The 18,976-nt window shown below is 35.8% G+C and overlaps 1 protein-coding gene across 1 annotated transcript in view; it reads right to left on the bottom strand.

The window, feature by feature from the left end:
• Zbbx (zinc finger B-box domain containing) overlaps positions 1-18,976 on the bottom strand; it is an 87,669-nt gene that overhangs the window by 11,246 nt on the left and 57,447 nt on the right. The window contains exons 11-17 of the mRNA XM_041659341.1: positions 16,796-16,905; positions 16,390-16,490; positions 15,191-15,270; positions 13,233-13,372; positions 9,373-9,662; positions 5,008-5,161; positions 3,677-3,793 (exon numbers count right to left, since the gene is read on the bottom strand). Of these exons, the coding sequence (XP_041515275.1) occupies positions 3,677-3,793; positions 5,008-5,161; positions 9,373-9,662; positions 13,233-13,372; positions 15,191-15,270; positions 16,390-16,490; positions 16,796-16,905 (992 nt within the window). The remainder of the gene's footprint in view (positions 1-3,676; positions 3,794-5,007; positions 5,162-9,372; positions 9,663-13,232; positions 13,373-15,190; positions 15,271-16,389; positions 16,491-16,795; positions 16,906-18,976) is intronic.

The raw sequence follows: 18,976 nt of genomic DNA, 5'->3' as shown, positions 1-18,976 counted from the left end.
TATAAGTCGTGTTATGCCACGGCTTCCAGGAGAAGGAAGAGTGAAGGTAAAGAAAGAGTGAAAGAAGGTGAAAGACTTGGGGAACAGCAATATGTAGGGTGGCCTCAAAGACCTCACTGAGGCAGCATCTGATCTCAGATTGAAAGCATCCCCAGGAGGATCTAAGGATGGAGTGGGAGTTTGCAAAGCATCCTGTAATGAAAGAGAGAAACACATCCCTAGGCTAAAAATAATCGTGTGATCTGCCTTAGAACATAGAAAAGCCAGGGAGAGACCAGGCTGGGAGGAGATGCAGTGGGGAGAGAGTAGAGGGAGCACATCAGGTAAGCATTATTCCTCAGGAAGAAGGTTTTGTGTGTGTGCGTTACCTTCCGCAGGTAGCTGCGGTATTCTTTTAGCCAACTAAATGTCACAACCTTTGTTCATTTTAAAATATAAACCTCATAAGTTATAAAATATATAAACTAATCTCCTGGCTGAAAGCATAAACAACCTACTCATTTATGATAAACAGAATTTGTTAGAAAATTAATCATATTAGGAGAGTTTTTCAAAGAGTAAAAAGGGATTTGGGAGCACATGCCAAAATTTAACATGGTACTGGCTGGTTTTGTGTGCCAGCTTGACACAAGCAAATGTCACCAGAGAGGAAGAAGCCTCAGTTGAGAAAATGCCTCCATGAGATCCAGCTGTAAGGCATTTTTTTAATTAGGGATCAGTGTGGGAGGGCCCAGTCCATTGTGAGTGGTGCCATCCCTGGGTGGGTGGTTGTGGGCTCTCCAGGAATGCAGGCAGAGAAAGCCTGTGTAAGCAAGCCAGTGAGCAGCTCCCCTCCCTGCCTCCAGGATCCTGTCCTGTTTGACTTTTTGTCCTGACTTCTTTCAGTGAAGAGCAGCAAAATGGAAATGTAAACCAAATAAACCCTTTCCAATCCAACTTGCTTTTAGGTCATGGTGTTTGGTGGAAGCAATAGAAACAGACACCCACAGAGCACTCATTAGGAGAAATGAAAGTTTAAGTGGCTAAATTTGGGCTGCATTTAGGGGAAGGTAGGCAGCATTTACAAATGAATAGATGAAGCTAGCGCAAGTCTACTCGACTTAAGTGTCCTGCTGAAGATGTCCCACAGTGTTGCATACAGTCACAGGAAGTTTTGAGGAAGACTGAATGAGAAAGAGACTTGCCTCTAAACATGTATGCATTCTATACAGTTTACCTTCGCAGATATTCAAGACATTTTGGCAATTAAAATTCCTACCTACCTGGAGAGTATAAAAATCTCTGTAGCTTGCTTCACTGCCAAGAGCATTTACAAATTTTATTTCAGGCCACTACCTCTGTTCAGAACTCATTTCACAACTCCCTAACTGGTTACTGTTATTATTTAAAGACTCAACTAAAATGTCATATGATCTCTAATATCTGACATACCTATTTTATCATCTCTTCCAAAAAAAATGCGTGCACACATACCCCTATTATAACTAATATACTATAATTTAATTTGCATATCCTTATATCAAGCAGTTTTCTCAAAATAGAACTTTTGAAGAATCTACAGTAACACAACAGAGATTGACTGACAGATGTGGATCATCAGGTGTCTTAATTCTGTATAATTCAGCATCTTTAAGGATGAGATCAGCAAATTTGCATTATAACATGTTTTCCCATGTTATAATGCCTCTAAGCTTAGTTTCTAGTCACCTCCAGCCACTGGAGATCACATGGAAGTGGCTGGCCTAGGACAGGCGCTGCATTCAAGGTGTTTCATAGTAAGTTTCTCGCCGATGGAGCTGCCCCAGATACTCTAAGCTTTTGGCTGTTTACTTAGGAAGCTGTGTCTTAGTAACAGAGTTCTCACAGCAGATGTCTAAATGTATTTTCAACAACACATAGGACTTAAAACACAGTTCCTTCTCCCTGCTCAGGAGGCAGGAAGCAGAATACTTGAGGCTGCTTTTAAATTTGATGTGACAATAGGCATCGAACTATAGAGCTCCAAAACGTTTAATCACAAATCGATAGTTTGATACAAAAAAATTTATATCTGACAGGAAATCACCACAAATTCAAATGGAAAGGATCAATGCTAGCTGACGGACTTAGGGCAAAAAAGATATATAAATCTTACACATATGAACAACTTATATGTAATTAAATTTTTGTTTTGAAAAATATTTTTTCTTTTCTTCCTTCTTTCTTTCTTTCTTTTGGGGTTTTTGAGTCAGGGTTCCTCTGTGGTACAGTCCTGACTGTCCTAGAACTCACTCTGTAGACCAGCCTGGCCTCAAACTCACAGAGATTCACCTGCCTCTACCTCCCTAGTGATGGGATTGAAGGCATGCGCATTCTTGTCAAGTATTCCTCCTAAATTGCAATCTTGCTGAGACCAGGAACAAAACCCATGCATCCTCTGTTCCCAGACCCTCAGATGGTGCTAACATGCTACACATAATTGTACTGAACTGATTTGATTTTTTTCTTTTAGATATATATTACAGCTACATATGAAATGCAGAATAAAGCAGATATACTTTAGCATGTATGATGGAATAAGAGTAATATGCTAGCCCTACTGGGGGTAAATGCATCAGGAAAATAACTATAATAGAGAGCCAACATATATATATATATATGTATGTATGTATATATATATAACACACTAAGTAAATAAATGTAATTATAATCTTTAAAAATGAAAGAGCCCAGTGTAAAAATATAGAACCTTAGATATAAGTCCAAATAATATTGATCCTGGTTCTAATGAAACCTCAATAAAGACAGTGATTTCACAAATGGGTATAGATAATCACAAGATCTGTAGGTCTCTTTCAAGTCTCTCTCTCTTCAGAACTTGAAGAATCCTATGGAGTAGAAAGTCGAAAGACAGTAGGAATCAGAGGGCCTGGAGGACACCAGGAGAACATGTCCCACTAAATGAATTAAGCAGGATACATATGGGCTTACAAACACTGAAGTGGCAAGTACCTGGCCTGCAAGTGTTTCTGCCTGGTCCTCTGCACATGTGTTATGTCTGTTACCTTGGTGTTTTATGGGACTCCTCACTGTGGGAGCAGGTGAGTTTTTCACTTTTTTTGTCTGCTCCTGGGACTCCTGTCTTCCTGTTGGGTTGCTTTGTCCTATCAGCTTTGGTGTGAGGGCTTTTGCCTTGTCTAATTGTATTTTATTTTGACTGTTTGGTTGTTGGCTCTTGGAGACTTATTCTTTGCTGAAGGGAAACAGAGGGCAATGAATCTGGAAGAGTTGGGGAAGAGAGAAATCGTAGGAGTAAAGAGAGGGTAAAATGTGGTCAGGATGAATTTTTATTTAACGGAACGAATCAAGTAAAGCATATGAAATGAATCATAAAAGCAGCAAAACTGTAAAGAACTTGTATGGATATTCTTTGAGGGTTGCTCAAAACATACCATATTCGGAGCGATGTTTGCAATAGGATTCATAATATGTTACTGTGGAAAATAGCTAAACAATATAATCTATCTTTGAGAGAAATAATGAGTTCACTTGTTGGCTAGATTTTCTGCCTTTAGATTTTGGAGTGGGTATAACGGCAAAGAAAAAACATTTAGGATGACTAACAATTGGGCAAGAATCAAACAAGCAAACAGAGGAGGCCAGCAACATGATACTGCTGCTTTCCCATTGACTGTACCTGTCTTTTGCTGTTGCAGATTTGGAAGTGGATTTTCAGCACTCGGCAGATCCTGCAAGGCATCTGCACCACCAGCATGCTCGCTTAAGCTGCTGTCTGGGATCCACACTTTGTCTTCTGAAACAGGAAGAAGATAACGTAAAACAAAGTAGAAAATAAGGTAAGGTTCACAACCTTCAATGTTCAGGGAACGTAGCAGAAGAGACATGGATGGAATGTTAAAGCCAGAAGATGGGGAGAAGGAGCGTAAAATGCGTTTCTTCGTGTGCTGCAACCATCACACTCATGACCTGAGAAGAACCGCTTTTATCTTTCTCTATTCTATATACCTTTCTTTACTTCTCACTCCATAACTTGCCGGGTCACTGGGTGGCTGGCCTCTGATGTCATCCTCTCCTCCTCCTTTGACTCCCTCATCTTCTCTTTCCAGATTTCTCCTCCTATTTATCCTCCTTGCCTCCCAGCCCCACCTATCCTTTCTCGTGCTTAGCTACTGGCTGTTCACTTCTTTATTAGCCCAGTAGGGTATTTTAGACACATAAAGGAACACAGTTTCAAGAGTTAAACAAATGCAGCATAAAAGAAAGGGTTGCTTTCCTTTATAAACACAATATTTTAACAGTGATTTTCCAACTATTTCCCATAGAGTTTGAGAAGTATGGGACATACATAAAATAAAAGATAAATAGATATATAGTGACTTACATAGTCTCATCATATTTTTTACACTTTATTTTATAAAATGTAATTTTTCCACATGATAAAACTTGGAACACTATACTAAATAAAATATACTGGTCTACTTATATGAATGAGTTAAGCAGAATAAAAAAATAATACAAGAAGACTGAAGAATGGTATTAGCTGGGGGTTAATGAGAGGCTAATGAGTTATGTTTAATGAGAATAGAATTTTGATCTAATAAGATAAGCCGTGTTCTAAAGACAAATGGTACTGATGTTATATGTCATTATGAAAGTAAACAGTATCACTGAGTTGTACACTGAAAAACAGTCAAAAAGCAAGTTTAAGTTATTTGTGTTTTAGAACAATAAATGACAATATAAATATTTCAAAAAAACAAATTACAAGTAAATCTTAGAAATTAAGGAGATTTTGATATTTTTATGTTGTGTTTTAAGGCAAAATTTAAAGTGCCATTATATATTGCTTAGGTGATGAAGTGCTTCAGAGATTTACTATTTTGTGACATTGAAATAAACAATGCTCTTAAATTCTTAACATGATCTCCCTCCTACATTATTGTTGTCCCTTCCTTACTTTCTGAGTAGGGTAGCTCAAAGGTCATCTGATTCCTGAGCAGAATTTACCTGAGAGTGAGATCGTGGAACAGGAATGGCTGCCTCGTAAGCTTGGTGAAGGAAGGGAGCCGAGTCTTTCATTCTTACCGACTGTAAAGAACTTCTCAAGTCCTTGATACCGTTCATTTACAGGTTTTTTTCTGAGGGCTATGTCTTGTAACAGCTAGAGAACATTTAACAATTTACTTTCCAGCTCATGGAAACAAAGTCATGCATTCATTCATTGAGCAACTTACTATGACCTTGACACCAGTTCAGCTAAAATGACTTTCACAGTGTAATAGAGAAACAAAACAATACAATATTTAGATCCAACTGGATCCAAGCAATGAATAGTTGGAATTAGAAACTAGAAGTGGTCATCAATCCAAAATTACAAAATAAAACATTTTTTTTTCTTTCTGTTCTCAATCTTTCATTTTCTTCCTTTAGTCCAATGGTTTCCTATACTCCTATTATTGTAATCCTTTGAGATAGTTTCTCATGTTATGGTGACTTTCACACATAAATGAATTTTGTTGCTATTTCATAACTGTAATTTTGCTACTGTAATAAATGGTAATATAAATATCTGATTTCTATCCCTGTGGAAAAGTCATTTGACCCCCTGGGAGTCTCAACACACAGGTTGAAAATCAGTATCTTAGTACATTTTCATGTAAATTATGCAAGAATGAGGAAACCCTTACATATGCCTCAGAACTAATGTCTCTATTATAACTATTATAAAAATAGTTCCAAAGATGAAGTACAATTGATGTGGGATGTCCTTCACTAGACTCACAAGGAACACAATCTGATGCAGAAGCCATGGAGGGTTGTTCCTTACTGGCTTGCTCCTCATGGCTTACCGGGCCTGTTCTCTTATAAAACAAAGGACCTTCAGCCTTGGGATGGACCCCAAACCCTTCCCCATCAGACACTAATAAAGTGCCTTACAGTGAGATATTAAGGAGATATTTTCTCATCCGATGTTTCCTCCTATCAGATAACTCTAATTTGTGTCTAGTTGACATAAGAGTAACCAGCACACATAGAGAGATCATTTATTTGAAAAATATGAATCCTAAGAGGAAACAAGTAACAATTACCACAAACTATGTATTTGTTCAAAATACCCTTTATTAGGATAATGGAAAATGCACTTCATTGATCAATAAAAATATCTGTATATTTAGCTTATTATATCAACTGAGTATATGGGTTTTCCAAAGTCATTTGATTGACTTTTCACAAATAAGTTACTATAATTGGTTCACCATTTTTTTTTTCTGATATCTGAGTTTATACTCTGAAAAACAGTGATTTTCTAATTTCTCCATCAAAAGCACACTGGTCTTATGAAGTCATTAAGGAATTTTATTCCTTTTTATTTGCATAACAGATTGAGTGATTGGAATAGAACATAAATCACTTAATGATTTATTAAATTGATCTACAGTCTTGCTTTGTTTCATTGGAAAACTGCAGAAAAGCAGATGCATTTAGCATTAGTTCAAATGTTCATTGTGTCTTCATTATATAATATAACTATCACATTTTTAAAGAAAGTGAATTTATTTTCATTTTAAATATTGAAAAGTATAAGGACTAGGGTCTATGTCTGTTAAGATTCTTCTTTGTCAACCATTCCATGGAGAAAGATGGAAGGAAAGAATAAGAGAAGACCAAACTTACTGTTATCACAACTCTGCCAAATAACAAAACTACTTCCCCAACAAAAGCCACCTGGCAATCCTAAGAAAATGCGCACATGATGTGATCAGTGCTTGTACACTCTACCTCTTGACTTTAATACTTGTTGCAATGCAGATAAAGTTTCCAACATCGGAACGTTGGAAGAAACAAGTAAATCACGCCATATGGCATCTGTCTCTTTAGATTATTAAATTTATTCACACTAAATTTTCATAAGTCGTATTGATTGATAATCAATGTCTCTTTTCAAAGTTTTGAATTATTTGAAAATATACCAACGTAATAGCAGTTTAAAATGATACCTGACTTTCAATTAACTATATACATTTTGTACTTTTTGTTCCAGCGTGTACAACCAGAATTGTGTCTTACTAATCTTTTTATGCTAATAACAGTTTCTAGTCTTGTTGTAATATTTCTTTCTTATCATCACTGTTTCTTTCTAAATACATTGAATTTAGTTTATTATTGAGTCTGCATTACTTTTAGTGTCAGGTCCATGATTCATTGATTTATTCTTGCTTTCTTTCCTTCGTTTTTGGAATATGTATTTTTTTTTTACTCACAGTGGCTTTATACCCCCCAAAAAACTTGTACTTGAGCTTAAAAGTATTTTACACTGAAGATGTGTTTAATACACCTGAGCTCTCAAAATTATACTTTATCTAGATGTCAACAGTAACTAGAAGCATCCGTGGATCTTACTAAATATTCCAAGACAATGAAAATTAAACTTCACAATTGAAATATGGCTCTAATAAATGTGTAATGCTTTTAACGGAATAATAAAGGCATAATTTGTAAACAGAACCATGGTAAGAGACCATCTGTACACATTTTGTAGTAATTAGTTTTTCAACTTTACATATGAGATTCTTTCTGGGAAAAGAGAGGAGACTGAAAAGCAGAGGAAAAGAGAGAAAAAATGGAATGATCCAAGATTTCAGCCATCTGCGAACCTTTTATGGTATCAGGGATGCTGTCAGAAGGCTCCAGACATTTTGCTCTGAGAACTGGATTTTTTTTATTCACAAATGCATTACATGTCAGAGTACAAAGTCCATATCAGCTCCCTGAGCCACTTTTGACTGAGCTTTCTGAAGCACAGATAAGGTCAGATTTTCCCCCCACACAGCTAGCATTCCCTAAGAGCAAGACTCCTCGCCTATATGAACAGACATCTTCACAATGACCTGTGGAAATTGGGAAGATGAATTCTTGCTTTTTCTCCTTGCTGAAATCCACACCATTATCTACTGCTTTCTTCAGTGGGGCAGTACGAAGACAAGTTCATTTGAAATGAGACCTTCTGTGGCAAAACAACGGCTGGGTAATTTGTGGAAATGTCCTTCGGGAAAGGACTTGAGTTTACACCCCACACACACATCAGGGCATTACTAGGAATGAGCAACACCAGTACATATATCCTGGTTTGGAAATTGCAGGCAAGAATGTACACCCAACTGGATAGGAACATACAGACCTACGCAAAAATTATAGCTTTAAGGTTCCAGTCCCATGTCAGATATTTTATAGACCTGGTCCAGATCTGTGCAGATCAGTTTCTTTCATCTTATTGCACCTGCGGTTAATTCTCTTAGTACCAGATCCCTCCCACAGTATCTGAGAAAATGTACAAAAATCTGGGGTTTTGAAGAAGTCTCAGTTCCAATTTTAAAAGCACTACCTTTTTGACAGGACGGTGCACACACACACGGGAAAATTCCAGTCTATGCCAAACAGAATTAGCATGAACTCAAGTTTTGTTCCCCCATGTGTTCTGGTTATTGTTTCTGTTTAGGTTGCATAAATGGAAATTTTAAATTTTAAGGCTTATAAAAGGGTTGATTTACCTGATTTACAAGGCATTTAGTACTAATAATTACAGCTACAATAGACCTCTACTAATTACAATGGAGATTCCAAAACAGTTTAAACAGAGGCATGAATGCAAAGATGAGCTACGTTGTTTGCTCCACTACTTCTTCCTTAGCCATATTCCTGAAATCATGACTTTCTTTACCTGCATCACAGACAGTGGTCCTTTTCTATGCACATTAACTGATAGTATTTCCAATAATAAATGGATTGATGTACATATGTGTATATATACATATATAATGCAAATGTGTGTTTACACACACATACACACATACATATATATACAGATATATATATATATTAGACTGCTGCATTACACTCTATAAGAGAATTGTGTTTGAAAAAGAAACATTTTTCTTTTTTTTTAAGAACCATTTTTCTTATTATGAATAAGTATTGGTTCCATTTCTGTACCGTTTGTTATAGAAAAATGCTCATTAAAATGACATTTATCTAGCCAGGCAGTGGTGGCGCATGTCTTTAAACCCAGCACTCAGGAGGCAGAGGCAGGTGGATCTCTGTGAGTCTGAGGCCAGCCTGGCATACAAGATCTAGTTCCAGGACAGGCTCCAAAGCTACAGAGAAACCCTGTCTCAAAAAAAAAAAAAAAAGATATTCTTATAAGATTTTGTCAGATGTAAGCCCCTAGGGTCTGTTTCCATACAAATCATGCTTTAAATATCACAGTATAAGACAGCACATTTTAACTTCAGTAGAAAATAACACTCTGGTATATATATAAAAACATCATTTTCTCAACATTATCCTTATAAACTGTAAATTAATAAAATTTACCGGTGGTGTCTTTGTAGTTTTTAAATCTTCAAAGTTAGGCTTCTCTTTCAGATTGCTACCTTCCAAGGATATGCTGGTCTCTTGAGATGAATTCCCCTCTATGAAGGATGTATGTAAATCTACAGGTGGCTTAGAATCCTTGCTCCAAAATGACATGTAGGAATCACCAGAATTTTGGTTGTTTTCTGGGTCTGTATTTTTTTCTGTTACATTTTGTTCAAAAGAGCTGGTTTCTCCTACTTTTTTGAGCTCATGAGAAGAAAGACCAGACTCCATACTATTGCCAAAATCTGTATTTGAAGAGCCTGTTGTTGAAAACACATTTAACAACATCCTAATATATTAAAAACATAAACTAAATTGTTAACAAAAGTCCAGAGTTAATTTTTTTAATCTATGAATCTTATTTTACCAAAATTTATTTACATATTTCCATATTTTACCTATTTGGTCTATATAGTACAAATCTGTGGAAAAGGAAGTGAGTCAAGTAGATTTAAAACAATGAGGGGCTAGGAAGGTGAACATCCAAACTGGCTAGGCTCTGGCTTTGTGGGAGCCTAGTCAGTTTGGATGTTCACCTTCCTAGACCAGGATGGAGGGGGGAGGACTGTGGACATTCCACAGGGCAGGGAACCCTGACTGCTCTTCAGACTGGAGAGGGAGAAGGAGAGGAGTGGGGGCAAGGGGAGAGGAGTAGGAGGAGGGGGAGGGAAATGGGAGGCTGGGAGGAGGCGAAAATTATTTTTTCAATAAAAAAAAGAAAAAAGAAAAAAAAACAATGAGGGGCAAAGTAGTGACATCTGCTCTACAAAGACACAAAATGAGCAAGACAATATTAATCATCACCGCGTTATGGCTGCCCCGAATGTCCTCATTTAGATCATTAGTCTTCACTGGGAGGAAGAGTGGAATTATCACCACTCTCCTGTAAAACTGTCAGTGTATAGACAAACCTCAACCAATTAGACCATGAAGAGAAACTTAGGGGACAGCATTAGTCACGCCCTCCCTTCTTTGAACACTATGCATGACTAAAGTAAATCCCGTGTGGAAAAGCGCTGAGCAAGGTGCTAGATTATGTAAAATATGAGAGACTTTGACCAAGACTTCTGTGGTATAAATGGTAGACTGTAATCCCAAAATGTTGCCTGTTATTACCAAATATTTATATAACTTTGCAATTATACATAGTAAATGAAAACTCCCCTTCACACTGCTGTCATTAATAAAATCATTAGTATTATGAGAAATGAGATAAATGTATAGAACAGATATATACTACTAAAAGAAAGTCAGGAAGGCTGGAAAACAGTGAAAGATCAACAATAATGCTTATCTCTTAGATGGATCAAAATATAAAAATATCAGATTCATTAGAATAAATGATGGCCTTGTGTCTTGGAAAGTATGCAGATAATTTTAATAATGTATTGCAAGACTGAAAAATACTACTGGTGAAAACCTTCTTATAATGCTCTGTAACTAATAACGTAATAAAGACTGTAAATAAATAACAGAAGTCAGAAAATGAGAGAAAGCCTTTGGGGAAACATTATACCTGACAAAGAATATTATCAAAAATAAAGAAAGCACTCCTAAAATTCTAGAATAGCCAAACAAACTAAAATGGGCAAAATGTGAACAAATATCTCGTTAAAATAATATAGGGGATAGATATATTAGAGTGCTTACCTAGAAGAATATATAAAGATCTAGGTTAAAATCCCAGCAACACACACATGCACGTACGCATGCGCGAGCACACATATACACATACAAGTACACATGTGCACATATGTATAAACAAAATCATATACAGATAGTAAATAAATGTATCAAAACTATTAACTATCCGATTTCACTAGGGAGCTGGAAATAACACCAATAGCTACTGACTAGTGTAGCCAGAGGAATTTTCTTTCCATGAGGAAATGCAAAATCTCTCAGTTACTCTGATAGAAACGTTTTGGTTTAAATATGAGCTGCCATCCACAGGCTCATGTGTTTGCACACTTTCTCTCCAGCTTGGTTGCAAGGTTATAGAACTTGTGGAAGAGTGTTGGGGGAGGAACCACATCACTAGGGGTGGGACTTGAGCTTTTATTGTCTGACCTCATTTTTGGTTTTCCTCTCTGCTACCTGTAGAGAGATGACATTTGATGATTCTGCTTCATGAACAGCTAGGGATCCCCCTACCATGCCTTCTTTGACACAGTGAACTCTACATGTTCTGTAATGTAATCTAAAATAGACCTTGTATTCCCAGTCATCGTTGAGTCAAGGTATTTTATCACAGTCACAGTAAGATAACTCATACATGGAATCTAGTAGAGGCTATATTCATAGTTGCCAAGCACTGGAAACAGAATATTCATAGTTAATGGAAAAACTAAATAACTTGAAGTTCACTCATACAAGGGAATATTCCACTTCATTTTGATGAGGAATGTTGCTAGTGGGGGAAGCTGTGTAGATGATGAGAGTGAAAAGGAAGTATGGGGATGCTGTGCACTTTCTGCTCAACTTCGATGTAAATCAAAAGCATTTCTAAGCAAAAAAAAATGTCTCAATGTCTATGAATTAATACACAGATACTTATGTTCACAATTTTCTCAAACCCACCTGGTAGGTGACTCTATCTTAGAGACAGTAACAACCAGATATGGGTCCACAGCACTAAGTTGCAATGTGTATATGTAGTTCATACTGGTCAGGGCAGTTGAAAAATGTCAGGGGAAGTAGGACTGGCAGGAAACCACTAGTCTTCTTCCCCTTCTGCTGGCCAGTCAGCTTATTATCAGATTTAAATCAGTTATTTTAAAGAATGCCCTTGGGTATCCGTCAAGTTCTTCAGATATATACCTTCTGGTTTCCTGAAAATCTTGGGTTTATAAAATATAGTCTCTGAAAAGAAGCTTAAAAATCATCCAGTAACTAAATTATAGATTAATAAAAGGAAGTCAGGAAAAGATGATGGCATTTCAAGGTGACACAGATTGATGGACAGATATGAAAATTAAATCTGATGACCAAGTCAGGGCACTTCAATGTGCCTCTGTAGATAATGATCTTAAAACTTAGGCCAGGAAAGTCAGAAAAATATCTATACAGTGTTCAGATCTACAAAGTTCAAGAGAGCTAGAAGTAATGATAGCACAGAAATAAAAATGGAATGATTTTCTTAGGCAAAGGATTTATCTCACATAAACTTCACGTCATATGTTTTTATGGAAAGCTATTTTTTTTTGGGGGGGGCTTATTTGGCTGACACCTCTACATTACTGTTCATCACTGAAGGAAGTCAGGACAGGAACTCAAACAGCAGAATCCTGGATGCAGGAGTTGATGCAGAGGCCTTGGCGGGGACTGCTTACTGGCTTGCATCACATGGCTTCCTCAACCTGCTTTCTTCTTTTCTTAATTGATTTTTATTGAGCTCTATATTTTTCTCTGCTCCCTTCCCTGCCTCTCCCCTCCCCTTCAACCCTCTCCCAAGGTCATGGGCACCATGGAGAGCTATTTAATTGTATGTGAAGGCAATGAAACCCCACTCAGACTTTCATCATGTAAATTTCTTCTATGTAAGCTTTAAAATGCTCATTTACCCCATAATAAATTTTATGGAGTCCCATATAGATTGTAATTGCTTATAAATACAACACTGTTATCTATTGATTAAAAGATTATTTACAAGAGAATTACATGTTCCCAATCAATTTTCTTACAAGTATCACTTTTTTTCTGGTTTTATAATGACCAGAAAAATAAGAAAATGTTCCTGGGCTACTACGTCTTTGGTATTATTAAATTATCCACATTCATTATTAAGATATATTAAGCAAAAAGGAGAGCATTACCTTTTAAGTTATCCTTACGGTATGTAGAATTTGTTCTCAAACAAAGACTTAAGAGGTCTGTTTTTCCTTTGTTGAAAACAAGATGTTGATGGATGCCATTTTCACGTGGAAAACAATTCTGATAATCAGGAAATGTAGAACTTTCATATTTTGGGAAGAAGCACAAATAACAAGTTGGAAGGAATAGTCTCTGAAAGTTCTGGTTTGTAGTTGCATAAGATTAAAATATAGTATTGGCTTTAAATTTTCAGTAAACATATTCTATACAATATAAGCTAAGTTATATTATTTATAAGAAATATATGACATCATTAACTGCAACTAAACTGCAAAATTCTAATAGACGTTTCCTACTTAATAATATATTGATATGTTTGAATTCTGACATCTTTCAAGAACATTGAAATTTGGTAAAATTATAATCACAGCATGTCCTGGACATATCTGCACCCCCATTCGGAGGTGAAAGTTAAAGGCAGTATATAATGCATTATGGTTGCCAACAATGTCTACTATCTATATACACAGCTGTACTGCAACATTCACAACAGACTGTGCAACCCCAGATTTTTATGTAAACTCTATAATCAAAAACTCAGATTATTTCTAACCAAAATGTCATCTCATGTCATTCACGATTCAAAGAAAAAGAGGTAGTATCGTTCTGTAGGTACCTACAAAGCAATGCGGTAAGACTAATGCCAAACCATATCGGATAGTTTCCTTCACCACTTTTAGCAAATTACACGGGAGTCAAAGAAGACAGAGGATAATATTGGTGAAAGAAGAAAATTGGGGGCAGTATGGTGGTTCAGTGTGTGAGGAAACTTGTTACCAGGTCTTATAACCTGAGTTCAATCCAAGAACCTATATGGTAGAAGGAGAGAACTCCTTACAAGCCATCCTCTCATCTTCACACGCAAGTATCTGACAACATATAGAGTACACAGACACTTAATAAATTATTAATACACAGGACACAATTGATTTTAATTAATTACTAGATTTTTTTTTAAAGAAGCAAGCAGAATTGGCTTTCATTTCCTTCAGGAAACACAATAAGATATTAGCCTCTCAACTACTGATGAGAAAGCGTCTCCTGTCAAAACCTCTGCACCTCTGCTGTTCACCATTTGGGACCCTATGTTCAGACAAAGAGCTGCCTAGAGTTCCCGGGCATCACTTTGATTCAGAGCTGCTGTAATGCATTGGGAAGGGCAGAATCAGATCCAAATGAAGCACCATCAGAGGAGGTGCTTACCAGAAGCTATATGCCACTGTTGAGTCACATCAAGCTTTTGTGATTAGACACCAGAAATTCTACGGTTCATAGAAAGGGGGGGGGGGTTAATATCGAATTTTACTGGCAAGAAAAAAATAGATTTCATTGTTTATATGGAAATGGCACAATATCACAAAACTATTGTAAAGCAAGCTACTATACTTCTTTTGCCAATCACATATTAGGCTTTGCCTTCAGAGCAGTATTATGCTAGCGGGCTCCTGAACCTGATCAATTATGTAACTTCTTATTTTATAGTTCCAAAGAAATCACAGTCAAATAGGATCGTTAGAGAAAAGAAGGCTGATATAAACTATATCTGACATGGAAAATTACTTCAAATGATAATCACAAATTTCACAATAATATATAAAGTAATACAAATATTAGACAAAGAAATTATTATTTTGTATGTAAAAAGTAATATGTAGAAATTTCTACATGACTTAGGAAAATTTAACATTAGTATTTATCCAGCTAGAGAGATGGATGATAATTTCATGGATATATTAGTTGGTATTATTTTTTGCTGATCTGTAGATCAAATCAACCCTACAGCCTCATCCATGTTAGACACACACTCTACCATGGCCCTGCCCTTTGTGACTGGTGTTTGAAGAAGGATGCTAAAAAGAAATCCCAAAAGAGTAACCAAAATGAATGAAAATAATCTTACCTTAATTGACTCTCTGCATCAGCTAATTCAACTCTGTAAGGTACAGCGTTCTCTGGTTCTTCAATGTCTGCTTCATGAGTCTTATTAAATACATGTTACATAATATTAGTAGGCTCAATAAGTTCACTAGCCAGTTAAGTGTTGGTTATGTTTATATTTTTCCTTACAAATGACTCTCTAGCTAAATCACACATGTTTCAGGGAGACCAGATTCAACTGTTCTTCCTTGAGGGCACTAAATATTCCATTCAATTTTTACAATTGTCACATTTGCGACCAATAATAGAAACTTAAGCAACAACTGTCAATCCCAGTAGATTAGTGACTAGTGCTTTCCCAGTTTTCTTATTGTCTCTCTACAATTTATTTAAAGAACCAAAATTTTAATAAAAGGTGTGTGTATATATATATATATGTGTGTGTGTGTGTGTGTGTATGCATGTGTGTGAATATATGTGTGTGTGAAAGTATGTGTGTATTTGACTAATATCTCTCACTTATTTAGAGACTAAATGAAACATTCATAAAAGAAAGAAAAGCTGTAGCAGCTATCAATATAGCAGCCATAGGAAGAGCAAGATGTAGACTCTACATTCTTATTTTCTGAAACAGCAAACCCCAAAGTCAGAATGATTTGGAGAAAGTGGTAATTCAGCTATTAGATAAGTAGGAAGTCAAAACACAGGGACTGGATCACATCTGAGTCATTTGGTTTGAGCTCTGCTTGGCTATCTCTGGTTCCATTGGAACTTCCAAAGATGTGCTGACAGTATTTTAAAACCTCTCAAACTATAACTACTGTCTTTTCCTTTAAAGGGAAATAATATTAATGATATTATAGAAACCACATTTACACTTAATTATATTTAAATAACATTCCATGTAATGAAACTGATCTTTTTGTGAAAGCCTCAGAAAAACAAAGAAATAAAGAGACACCAAAATTATACTCTATGAACACAGAAAACATGAGTTCACATCCCATGATTGATGCCTCCATAAAAGTAGAAATGCTACATTTGCATGCAGATCTATTCTCTATAATAAAAATTATAGTTTTATATTTATCAACCATCTGGAATCCAAATGTAAAATTCTTCTTAAACTCTAATGAACTTTTAGCAAAACCTTACTGATAATAATAAGATATCACTATTACATGTTTTCCATGTTGAAGACTTCGAACATTATCTACTTACACCATCCAGTTCTACTATTGTTAGAGATGGTGGAGGTCTCTCTATATTCAATTTTTCTACTGGCATAAAAAGAGGTGGATATTGGACTTTGATCTCCTCAACTAGGAAGAAAAATTGGAAAACAGTATTAGCAAACAACATGTCTGATAATTTGTTTTCTAGAAATATTACTGTCTACAATAAAAGAGCAGTAATTTGTGAATCAACACGAAGATGGAAACACTATGAATTCCTTCAGCTCAGGCAAAACATAAAGCTATTGAGTTTAAAGTCGGGTACTATACCAAATAAAAGGAGATGGAGTTTAAGTCGAGATAAGAATGATACATGGACAAAAGTTAAAAGCATGCATTAATAATTGCATATTTATATAATTTTAAGCAATAAGTGTTAAAGATCAACTGACCATCGCTATCAACATCATTTTCATTGTGAGAGCTCTGTGCCTCCATAGTAGCTTCAGAGGGAAGTGGAGACGTGTTTAATAGTATGTTCCGAAGTTGTTCCTGTGGAGTTCTACAAAACAATAAAAATGTAATCAAAAGAGAAGAATATCAATAGAACTTTCCTGGACAAGATGTGTACTGGACAAATGAATGAGAATTGAAAATTAATGATGGCATTTTCATCATAATATTAATTCTCAGATTATTGTGATTAATAAAATTCTAATGTAATGAAAGTTTTTAAATCAATTCCACATCACCCAAGGAGTTTTTCAGCTGCATATTCATATTGTGTTTTGTTTAAAATGAAGACCAAAGTCATCACACAAGTCAGTATTCTCTCAAAAGCCTTATGGAGTCCAAAATACATGGCATGTTGTTGACAAAGCTAATTAGCAAGTGTATGTTTTATCACACACACAGCACTATGGTAATGAGTTCTAAGGCATCCTGCGGACTCTTAACTAAATTTTCAGCACACCATAAGAGTGGTAAAATGGGGTCACGTTATCCAAATGTGCACTGTAATGTCTGTGGCATCTATTACCTAATTAACATCTAGGATGGATGCAGCCTGCTTCAAATGGAAAAGATAGAGCTTGAAACTTTTCCGAGTTCAAGGGTGTGTATTAATTCTGGAGGATGTTCAGGGAGTTGTGAGGAGAAAGTTCATGCGTGAGGTAATTAAAGACAGCTGCACCACCTCCCCGATCTTGCAAGATCGTGTTTGCCATTAAAAGACAAGGCTGTCTCATTGATAGTGTTAACGCCAAAAGAAAGTTAAAAATTGCCCATTTTTGTTCTAACTCCTTTTGGTACTTTCAGTGTTATTAGACATTAGATTAAATAATCTCTACTCTGATCCTCATTTTGAAAGATGAAATTGAGGGGGAAAGTGGAGAACCTAGTTGTTCTAAATTACATAGGCAGAGAAAACAAGAGCAGGAATGTGAGGCCCTTGCCTCATCAAGCACACATTCCTAGCTATAGTCTCATTTTGCAGTCCATAGTTTCCTACTTGTAAATATAACAGATGCCTTTTCTAAATATTGTGCAGATCACATAAATACAAAATCTATTGTATTTCTAATCTTTATCTTTTAAAAAAATCTTTGAGAGATTCCTTCCATACAGAGTTTGACTAAGACATTTATATTTGCAAGTGATATGAGAGTATATGTAAGCAACCCCAAACATTCTACATGAAACTCTTAAAACTGATAAACACTTTCAGTGAAATGGCTTGATACAAGATTAATTCAAAATTTCAGTAGCCATCTTATGTAAAAATGATAAATGGGCTAAAAAAGAAATCAGGAAAAAACCACCCTTCACATTAGCCACAAATAATATTTATATTGAGTAACTCTATCCAAAAAAGTGAAGCGATGCATGAAGAGAACTTCAAATATTTGAAGAAAAATTAGAAAAGATATCGGAAGATGGAAAGATCTTCCCTGCTCATGGATCAGTAGGAATAACATAGAAAAGTGGGCATCTTACTAAAAGCATTCTATATTTCCAACACAATTTCCATCAAAATTCTAACATAATTTTTACAGACATTGAAAGAACAATGTTCAATTTCATATGAAAAAACAAAAAACCGAGAATAGCTAAAACAATTCTGTAAATAAAGGAACTTCCAGAGGTATTGCTAACCCTAATTTCAAGCTCTACTACAGAGCTAAAGTAATAAAAACAGCACACTATTGGCATAATAGACTGGTAAAGCAATAGAAACAAATTGAAGACCCAGTCATAAATCCACAAATCTATATACAATTGATTTTTGATAAAGAAGTCAAAGTTATACAAATGGTTAAAAGAAAGCATCTTCAACAAATGGTGCTAACATAACTGGTCATCAGCATGTTGAAGGCAAATACAGCCATATCTATCATGTTATAAATCTCCAAGCCCAAGTAGATCAAAGACCTCAACATAAATCTAGTTACACTGAACCTGCTAGAAGAGAAAGTGGGAAATATACTTGAATGCATTGACACAGGAGAGAACTTAATGAATAGAACCCTAGTAGCACATGCACTAGGATCAACGATTAATAAATGGAACCTCAAGAACCTCAAAAACTTCAATAAGGCAAAGGACTTTGTAAATAGGATAAAAAAAAAGTCACC

This window comes from Microtus oregoni, unplaced genomic scaffold (assembly GCF_018167655.1).
Source record: "Microtus oregoni isolate MIOR12 unplaced genomic scaffold, Mior012 000010F_ref0000083, whole genome shotgun sequence".
Taxonomy (NCBI): domain Eukaryota; kingdom Metazoa; phylum Chordata; class Mammalia; order Rodentia; family Cricetidae; genus Microtus; species Microtus oregoni.
The sequence above is the reverse complement of the archived record's forward strand: the minus strand, read 5'-3'. Positions and strand labels throughout refer to the sequence as shown.